General features: G+C 37.5%; 1 protein-coding gene across 2 annotated transcripts in view; it reads right to left on the bottom strand.

Annotated features, from left to right (window-relative positions):
- Window positions 1–10,324, bottom strand: part of CBFB (core-binding factor, beta subunit) — a 38,783-nt gene extending 28,459 nt beyond the window's left edge. The window contains exons 1-2 of one of the 2 annotated variants that reach the window (XM_010584474.1): window positions 10,186–10,247; window positions 9,376–9,486 (exon numbers count right to left, since the gene is read on the bottom strand). In XM_010584474.1, coding sequence (XP_010582776.1) covers window positions 9,376–9,468 — 93 coding nt within the window. In that variant the 5' untranslated portion in view covers window positions 9,469–9,486; window positions 10,186–10,247. Of the gene's footprint in view, window positions 1–9,375; window positions 9,487–10,185 lie in introns of both variants that reach the window. The other variant, XR_775435.1, reaches the window with a different exon arrangement.
- Between the last annotated feature and the right edge of the window lie 481 nt (window positions 10,325–10,805).

The raw sequence follows: 10,805 nt of genomic DNA, 5'->3' as shown, positions 1-10,805 counted from the left end.
AGAACAGCAGAAGAATCTTCCTCACTTTACTGGAGAGACACAATTTACAAGTCATTTTTAGAAAACCTGGTATTTTTATGGTTTTTTGCTCGTTAGTTTTATTCTGCATAGTTAGCTCAACTATGTAATTGTGACTCCTTTTCCAAAGCAGATCAATGTTTCATTAAATTATGCAGGTTACTATATTAGTTAACTAAAAAACAAGTCTATAACTAAGAACAGATATGAAGTGTTAAGGATGTCAGAGCAAATGTGATTAAAATCTGTGGAGACTACGGCATTTTATTGCTCGATTAAGATCACTGGTCAGTACTTATGCTTAGAAGCTAACAGAAAAAAAAACTACTAAAATGTTACCGCACAGAAATTGTACTCATCATTAAATATCAAGTAAGTCTCCAGGTACAGTTCATCATTCCAAAAATACTGTAATTGATGGACTAAGCAGGAAACATACACTACACTTGACCAAACCCACCAAAAAATCCCCAATACAAAGCAAAAAGCAGGTGGTGGCTTATTTTCACAGTGTCACTACAAAAAGGTCTAGTGCTTCCTAACATAAAATGCATCTCATGCTCAGACTCACTCCATTTGCCTTCAAAAAGACAAAACCAACCACATAGATGGAACTGAGAATCAACAAAAATGCAATGAGCAGAATATAAGGATAATCTGAAAGGCAAATACATGCTAGGGTTTTCCCCTGCGATACTTTACAGGGTCTTTTATCAGTACATCTTTACCGCTCAATTCTACATGAGAAAGATGGCTGGATTTCAAATCTACTCTCCTGAAATGCCATGCACTAAAAAAGACCCAATTTCTCTTGCAATGTTTAAAAAGAATAATGTTTTTGCAGCAAAATATTGCTAGGAGACTGCTCCTGTTTTGCTGCTGCAAGTACGCATGCATGTTACTGACAAATGCTTATGCTCACAAAACCAGTTAACTAACAGGGACACACACTGTTTTCTGCCACGTTGACAGAAGATATTTTCCAGATGGAAATTTCAAAATTGGTTGGGAAATTAATTCTTTTCAAGCTTTCAGAAAATAGCATAGCAAAAAGCAGTTATAACTAGAAATTCCAATAGAGGGTTAGAAAGAGAGGTTTATCTAAAACACAGCATTTAGACACCACACTACCTGTGTGCAAATAAATAGCCTATTAAACCTGTATTTTTGAACTGAAAATTTGAAATGTGTAATGCAAGTATACTCAACTAGAAGATAACCTGACTTTGACAACATGGGCAAGCAACTAATAAAAACCATCCAGGAACCGACTCAAGCAGGAGAGGGGCAAGAAAGGTTGCCTCTTATGCCCTTCGGCTTTCATTATGTTCTTGAACACTTTGACAGCCTCACCCTTCCCCCTTAGGCAGGACTCAAGTCTGGAAAAACTGCATGAACATTTATTCAACCAGCAAATAGTGCTGCATCAAGCCTTAAAATAATGCAAGTTAATGATTTTTTTGTCTTTTGTATACCATAACAACTATGTAGCTTTCATAATCCAACAAAATTTCATAGTCTCATAATTATTCTGTAGAAAACTATCAGCTTCTGCAGAGAAACATCATTAGCAATGGCTGGGAATTTTCTTCAACAGAGTAATTAACACTTTCAGATATATATTTAATAACAAGTTCTCCAAACAGCAAAATCCTGAAGAAAATGAACACAGTTATAAAGATAGCAAATAATATAAATACAGCTTTGGTTAGCCAAAATCCAACAAGAATTCTCCCAGCACAAGACCAGGAAAGGACAGAACCAATGCTGTATGGACCCACAGGAGAGGGGAATGGACTTAAACTCTTATGCACTATTTATTTTTATTACCTATAAACCACGTACTGATTCATCTTCTTGAAGTTCAAAACATTTATAGCTGACATGAGCTACACTTCCTCGAAAGTCTGATTTTCAAGTTCTAGGTATCAGAATACAGCTTAAAAAAAATTTCATACTACTTCTCTGAATGCTTTGTCAGGAAAGTACCATCTTGTATGTGTCACATACAGTCTGTTGTAAGACCTTTCAAAGTGATTAGAAACATCAGCTTTCTGGTTTGCTATAACTAAAATCCTCATAGTTTTCTGCAGTGAAAACCCACCAGGCTACCCGGTTGTGCAATCACATTGCAGGGTACTGTACTCTGATTCCCTTAGGTGGAGGCATCTGGACATGAGATGCCCATTGCCCCTCTACCCAAGTGAAAATGCTTGCCCTCAATATATTTAAAAAAAAAAAAAAAAAAAAAAAAAAAAAATCAGAGAAGCATGAAAGCTTTATAAAGAAATCCCCAAACGCTCTTTAGTAGCATGAGAAAAATACACTACTGTAGATGTTTTACTTTGTCTAGATGCCTTCCTGCCTTAGTTTTCCTATTCTTAAGCATTCTTTAGGCTTGTATTAGTTTTCCAAAAAGTCCAACATTGCCTTTACTGAAGAATGTACATTCTTCCCCTTTTTTAATCTCTTTTTTTTTTTTAAAGGAATACATTGGCTGAAGAGAAGCTAAAAATTTCTTCTTGTCACCTCCAACCTGTTTCGTCAAACAATGCTGGCTACTCCTCAACTGCCGTCAAGAGATACTTCATCTGGAACACTTGACAGGGGCTTTTATGTCCTGAGCTGCTTTCTGCCCTAAATTTCAGACCTAAAAGTATTTGAAATATGACAGACAACACTTTGTCCTCAGTCACTGTATTTCGATAGACAATTGAAAGTTTAATGACCCTTACTGTAAAAATTATGTCAGGTTTAAGAACTCCCTTCTGTCACCTTCCATAGGTTTTCTGTTCTATATTTATACTGAGATGAACAGATAAAACAAGTTGCATACCCAAAAGTCCCACAACGTAGAGCTGCTGCCTGCAACTGTCTAAGCAAACTATCTTACATACAGAAAAGAAGGCAGAAGTTCTGCACAGACTCCTCAAGTAGCTACAATTTGGATCTCATATACAAGTCTAGATATTGCTGTAACAGAAAAGATACAGACTTTCTGCTTAGACAAAACATCTGCAGCATCAGCTATTCCCCCCAAAATGATCCTTTCATTAGCACTCATCTTCTTGGAATAGCAGTCTTGTGTAAGAGTCCTTGTTTTCTCTCCGTATTGTCACAGTACACATTTCACCAGGCCAACTTGTTAAACATCAAATATGCAATTATGCAAGCTAATTAGCTCATTTAGTTACTCGTGCTTTGGACAATAAAGCTTGAGGAAACATTTCAGTAACTTTCAGAAAAGTGACAGTTTCTTGTAGCAAATGTTTCATCACCTTACTGAATTTCTTTTTTTTTTTTTAATATGAAGTATTAAGTGATTTTCATGAAGAAACAGACATCCTCAACAGTGATGCTCTTACTTTTCTCATTCATTTATAAGAAGAGCAGAGAAGCATAATGTTAACAAACTTTGCTTAGCAAGTGGAGACTGACAGGCAAACAAGAGGATTCAACAATCCAAATGTCTGGATTTCTTCCAGTATCTATGCTGCAGAGATCTCAAGTATTGCTTTCGTCCACACAGTGCTCATCTGCCCTTACATACAGCTGGTTCCCAAATGCAAAATTTAGCTCACTAACTCTGGTTCTGTTCCTCTTCTGGGAAACTTTAGGATGATGGTATGAGTAAGTTTGAAGTCTTGTCTATACAACTCTAATGGGTGCATTTAGACCACTGGAAAAAGTTCAAGGTAATATATAAAATATGACTGAATAACTGCTTCTACAACATGTAATAAAAGATAATCAAAAGCAGGTTTACTGATGGCAGATCTTAAGTACTTAGGACCTACAGAAAGGGTTGATAGGTAGGCATCACAAACAGCACAACCATGCTGTAAGTACTGTTCATTAAGTATTGCTTCAAAATGCCACCATCACTGCATGAACCTTAATGCATGAAGAAGGCTGTGTGCAGTAACAAAAGTATTTGGAGTGAAAGGATTATAGGGAAAAGGCTGTGGATACGTGTCACATGAGAGATGCCTGGTGTGACTCATGCTCCAGTGGCGGAGGGCACCCTATGATAAATCACTCTTCAGGAACAACTGGCCAAATCTCAGCCAGTGGCTGCTTGCCAGCACAGGACAACGTGTACCTAACAGGCTGCAAGCGCTGAAGATGCCTCTTCCCAAAATCCAAGTTCCTAACTGTTAATAGTGTATGAACTGGATGCAGATAGGGGCATCTCCCAATTGTGAGGGAAAGTGAATAAGCAAACATACACTATGACTACCTGGCTTCAAATGTGGTTTCGATTAAACAGTTCTCCTCTGTGCAACAGCAGGTCATAATGAATAACACCTCAAAGTATCTATGCAAAACAAGAAAAAGTTTCACTCTCCTCTAAAGCAAAAATGGCATAGGAGCATAAAAAAAGAAATTACTTATTGGGGGGGGGAAACAAACTGAGCAGTCTCAGCTAAATAAAAGACTCTTAAGCACAAACACAGTAGTAAAATCTAGAATCGCAAACATCCATAGAAAACTAGTGTTTTACCCAAACCATACAGATGATCCTGGATGAAAACTGATCAAGGGGACGACCCAGTAAAGTGGATTCTTCTCATTCACCAAGCCTTTGCAGGACTCCCACCACACAACTCCAAGAAAAAATTAAGCTGTTTAGCCAGGCTGGGTACAAACTGGATACACCACCAAACCCATTTATCTGCTGTCAGAATAACTGCACACTGACTTTCTTGTTTGGAGCTTACAGAAAAAGCCTGAGAAAGATAAAAAAAGCAACGACAGCGATGTGGGCTTCATCAGGGCAACACCACTTCCCTTGGCTGAAGCAGGCAAAAGCACCTCGAAGGGCCTGAGCACACAGACAGTTCAGCAGCTGATGTGCCTTCATGAACCACCAGCTGCTCTTCATAGAAGAATCTCTCCCAGTTACCACAATGTTTTGGGGTTGTGGGGTCATCAGGTAGACCCAAGTAGGAGGATGAACAGTTGTTTAAGAGTGCTCAGGAAAAGCACCAGCTCTGAGGACAGGCACCAGTCAGATCTTCCCTGCTCCACATTCCTGAAGTAAGCTGAAACTAAGTCAGAAGACAAATTCTGTATCATTCTGCTAGCACAAAGGGAGAGAACAGCAGACCCCAAAATATCATTACACTAATGCACCAGTGCATTAAGGGACTAGCTAAAAATCAGTCAAGGCCTGTACAGAGCTACACAATGAACCTCAGCTCTACTTCAGATCCGGAAGCAACAAGACTCTTCTGCAAGAGAAAGCATTTATGAGCAGGACAGCTCCTGGGAAACGAAATGTCCTCACCAGATGCCCTCACATATTAAGAGACGATCCACAAAGAATGCCAAGATACCCCTTAAAAGTTGACATTTGCTCGGTTTAACTAAGTTACATCTTACAAGCCCGTATGCCTCCACCACATACAAATAGCTCCATGAACTTTTGTTAGGTGATGCTCAACTCTTCAGGTTTGTAGCACTGTCTCCTGAAGCACTTTAAACAGAGACCTTCACAATAATTTGAAGGAGCATTAAAATACTACAGACAAATAAATGAAGTCTTGATAACTGTTAAGAACACATGCATCTCATGGCTGAGACAGTCTGCCCTATAGGGTGGCACACGAGTGTGGTGTTTAATTAATATTATGGCTCTAGCATACTGTTGTTTGGTTTTTTCCCTAAATCCCTAGCATCAGACATCCTTTCCCACTGATTTGGAAAAAAATTAAACTCAAATCCTTTTTGTCCAGAGACTCAGTGGATTGCAGGGAACACATACAAGTAACTGCTAACTGTGAGAACATTTTAGATGGTGACAATGCAAAAACCCCAAATGCTGCTGGACTGAAAATATAGGAACGTAAGGAGTATGGCTCTTTAGCACTACAGTGAGGGTACAATGAGAGCCGAAACTGTAAATCAGTTTCCCAGACACCCTTACCGATTTTTTAAAAGTAAGCATACCTGAAGTAAGCTGCTACTCCAACTTTGTTTGAATGACTTAATGTTTCATCTAAATTCTTCAGGAAGTGGTGGGGACCAAAGCAAGTAAAGAAAGTAAAACTTCAGATTCAGTACAGGTTAGCACTGATATTCAGATATTTCTCATAAATTAAGCCTTTGCGTTCCAAGCAAATTCCACTGGGTACGCTGTGATCCTACGTTTGACTGGAAACTGCATTTGCTCAGAAAATGGAGCAGCCAATACACCATCCCAATACTCTATGAAATTTTATTGCCAAAGTCAGAAAAGAAAAAGTTGATTTGGGGACAAGTCCTGTCTATCAAACGTCTAGTGAGAAAAGAGGACAGAAGTGGAAAACTGCTACTGTTGGCTGCCATTTAAACATAGTTTTTATTCAAATACAGCACCTTTCTTTCTCATTACGTTTCTGTAACTACTGTAATGTCTGCAGCACAACAGAGATTTTCAGTTTTTTAGATTCATCCAAGCACTTAACATCAACTTATAGCCAAATAAAATTTCCTAGTTGCGACAAAAAACTGCACGAGTAGATACTCAGCATCTTCAGGAAGAAAAATGAGGTCCGGTAATCTTTACTTATGACTAGAACAATGCTAATGGTCTAATGAGTAGAAATCCTAGCTACATCACACATGGCATACCAGGCACTCCGAATCAATTTAAATCATGTCTGATGTGCTTTCCTCCAGAGTTCCAGAGTTCGTAGTGTATTATACTGAAATAAGCCTGTGTTGAAGACTCTGGTTTATGAGCAACTGCCACCAAACAGCAGACAGGAAGTTAAGCTGCATTAGAAGGGAGATGGAGAATAGTATTATAAAAGGGAGGGGAAGTAAAAGAACTTCACACGTTTCATTGGTGTAGCGACTGGTATTTAAACAGTAAGAAACAATACCCGAGAACTAATGTTCTTTCAGGTAAGAAAGAGCAGAGCTATATAAACATCTTGAATAACAAATGAAAACCAGGAACATTTTGTCTTACAGTAAGTAGTATACAAAATGAACCATGCAAAGAAAGTTGATCACACAGTTCTTAACAAAACAAGGGGACTTTCAGTAAAATTAGATTTTTAAGAAGCACTGAAGTCCACACACAGAGTTCAGCCTCAAGTTCATATGGTATCAGTATAAAACAGAAGTAAAAATTAAAGAACTTCATTAAGCACAAATAAAACTAGTCAAAGTAATTAACGATACCAGAGAACCAAGGTGAAAATAAAGCTTTCCACTTCATTCCAGGGTTCAGTTACATGAGATTTCAGGCAATATACTACACTACTACACTGTCTGTGTCTGACTTTCTTAACAATATCTATTCATTTATTCTTTTAAACAAACAAAAAGAACTGGACATTAGCTGACAATACAAAGGATCAGGTAGCCTTGGTATGATTTGGATATCCAGAAACAGGACATACACTGAATTTGACACACCCCACATCCCCACAATCACAATAAAATACAATGTTCTATCATTTTTACGATGTAGGGACCTGTTTTTAATGCTACTTTTTCCTTTTGCTATGACAAACCTGAAAAATTGCTCAAATACACAATTAAATTTGCTACAGGTGAAAGACAGCACAGAATGTTAAAACTATCTCAAAAAAAACCCATTAAGCTTGAGTTTAAAATGAGTAGAAACATGAAGTAAACACTTAGCTATCCAATTCTTGAATGAATGAAGACAGGGCATCCACTAGAGGCCTACCCACCCATTGTGAACATCAGATGCATCAAATTAAAAGGCAAATTAAGCATATGAAAAACCCCTCAGTTAAGAAATACCAGAACAAAAAACCTCAAGCCTATGAAGTAGACATTCACAGAATCCCAACTTTTGCATGGATTCACAAGGTTGTTGCTCTTTCTAAAAGTTAATCATTTAAGAAGCAATTCTAGCAGATGCTGCATTGGTAGCTTTGTCAATCTGTGTACAAAACTGCTTAGGCACAATAGTGACATATTTCAGCTCTGGAGAAACTATTTTGGGCCACCATTTGCTTAGCCAAGCACCGATGCAGAATTCCAGAATAAAAATATTCTAGTGTTGGTAAGTTTATCTACATTCTAGATCTCAAACTAATGCCTAAAATAATAATTAACTGACAGCTCCCCCCATAGCCTCTTTCTATTCATATAATTAAAAACATGCCTTGCTGGCTTAAATCCAGTGATGAACAAACACACATTATGCTCTGCCTCAAGAATCAAAGCTCATAAAACAGTGTTGCATAGAGCTACAAAAATCACATGGTATTAAGAGACTGTTGAAGCCTATGAAAGAAATTCTTAATAAAAGCAAACGACAAAAATCTATAGAGGACAAAGTCTCAGACAATTCGTACGAAACACTTAACTGTTTCTGTTGATAACATGAGAAACATTCTCCCATTCTGCTTACTCCTCTTCTGAAGTTACAGGAGTGGCTTACTTTCAGACAAGTTTAATTCTACGCAGAGCAAGCCTGCACTCACATGTAATTTACACTAGTAAAGTTTTATTACAATGGTGAATTTGTCATTTGTTCATACTAGAGCATAACACTAATCCCATTTATTAGTTTGTCCACCTCTGGCCTCATTCAGATGAATTCTTCTACATGTTTTAGTGAAGCACTCTAGAATTTACTGTAAACACAAATAAAACAGGGAGTGGCATTCACTAATGAGGCTCATATTCTGTTATAATACACAGCATATCTACCACGCTCTTACATGATTAAGACAACGTAAGAAAATGGATGAAGTAGTTCAGTACTTTAAGAATTCATTCAGAGAAAACAAAGTTAAAAAAATCATAGGAGTAAATAAAATTAGTTCTGAACTGGCTAGAAGAAAGACTTCAGTCTTCTTACACATTACAAGAAAAATTCCTCATTCAATTGTGAGCCAGAATCAATATTTTTCAATAAGAGCCAGATTCAATTCAGTTTCCTTAGCAAAGCAGTCAGTACCCAGCATAGCCAACTTCACTCCTTCTCCCCCAATTTGTCAAACTTCTGCAAGCCTCACAGGACTAAATGGAAAAGGATTTTTTCCAAAAAAACTCATTAACTTGAATTCCGAATACCATATCTGCCCTCAGGAATTTTTTTTTCTTCCAATCAAGTTTTCCCACTATAGGAAATATTCGTCTTCCACCTAGCAGCATTTAAAAGACCTAATATGCCATTAAACCTGAATATGCTTCAGATATTTCCTCCAGCCTGGTAGGTTTGGTAGCATTAGCTGTTACTTGTAACAAGAGTGTATAAAAAAAAAATCTTAGGCAAAAGCAAGAATTTTGTAGTCTATTAAAAATTTTTGAAGTAAAAAAATTATACAGAAATTAGCCTGAAACACAAAGGCTATGGGGGCTTGAATGCTGGTTCAAACCTACTGAGGTCTGCAGAAAGTCTCCTATGGAATTCAGTGATCTTTGGATCAGTCCCAAATCATCTACAGTAGCATAGATAAGAGACAGCATCTGCATTTTAAAGGTATGTTTCTCCTGTAAAACAAAACCAGTTTTAAGTGATTTCAGTAACTTTATTCCGAAGAGACTAAGCAACACTTCTGACTCTAAATCTAATACAGCTTCACAGTAACCATCACTGTCATTAGGGAATTCTAGCTTTCGGTATCAGTCTATGGGACAATGACCTCAGAAAAAAAATATTCAGAAATCATTCAGAATTCTGAAAGGGATGCTTCTTCTATATTATAGCTTACGGTGAAACTGAGAAAAAAAAGCTTCATTCCACTAAGCAGCACCCTGAATGCTTGCTATATCAACTGGTAACCTAAGACCCAATGAAGCTACCTGTTCAAAGTGCAAATTTTCATTAATCTACCAGAATTCATTGGCCAAAGTCTAATTTCTGAACCATTTTAGAAGCACTGACTCAACACCAAATTTAAATTGTTCCCCAAAATTTTATCACAGCATGGCAGTAGAAGTAAAGTTCTGTTCTTCAAAATAATAAAAAGCCACCAGTACTGCCCACGTTTCCCTCCAGAAATATTAACATGCTTTTAAACAAAGCGATACCAGATTTTATCCTACCAGCTTTCAGTTGTACTCACGTGACTACCTACACACACTGAGATGTGAAATATTAGTAATTTCGCATCACACATGCAGTCCGTGCTAACTGGCTTATAAGCACAACATAAAAATTGCTTTCAGTCACAACAATTTCCTTCTTACCTTGCCTCCTTCTCTTTCAAAGTCGACATATTCCCGGGTTGGTGTCTGTCGCTGCTCCCCCTGCCAGCTGGCCGGAAAAAACTGGAGAGACAGATTGGTTCCTGTGGCCACAAAAGCCTTTTAGAAAAATCAATACAAACAGGATCAGGGAGCAAGACATTACATAAATTATGCAGGCAGTCATTTATTTTTACATCAGTTTATGTCTTAAGCCAGGCAGCATAGAGAATACTTAAAGTCAAAAACATGCACTCATCATTTTTCTTAAGTATTAAGTTACAAACATCTGATTCCATTTTGACAACATTTGCCATTGGCTGCTTCAGATATAAAATACAACATGGAATCAATACTTCTTTCAAATCAGTTTTGCTGACATTAGAATCTGTCCTTTCAGTTATGTCTGGATACCCTGCATCAACTTAGTACCTGCAACATTAAAAATTGCTCATGCTTTTTAAAGAGCTTGCACATCTCTAAAAGAAGTACTGCTGACGGAAAATGAACTCCTGAGACCTGTTACCAGGGACAACTTTTTTAGAAAGAAAAGGACTCCCTTCCTTTCACAATCTGCTTGTACCTAAATAAAAACTTATCTGAACGGAAATGTAAATATCCCT

Source organism: Haliaeetus leucocephalus, unplaced genomic scaffold (genome assembly GCF_000737465.1).
Source record: "Haliaeetus leucocephalus isolate CR32 unplaced genomic scaffold, Haliaeetus_leucocephalus-4.0 Scaffold92, whole genome shotgun sequence".
Classification (NCBI taxonomy): domain Eukaryota; kingdom Metazoa; phylum Chordata; class Aves; order Accipitriformes; family Accipitridae; genus Haliaeetus; species Haliaeetus leucocephalus.
Note: the sequence above shows the minus strand (reverse complement) of the source record. Positions and strands in the feature narration are given on the sequence as shown.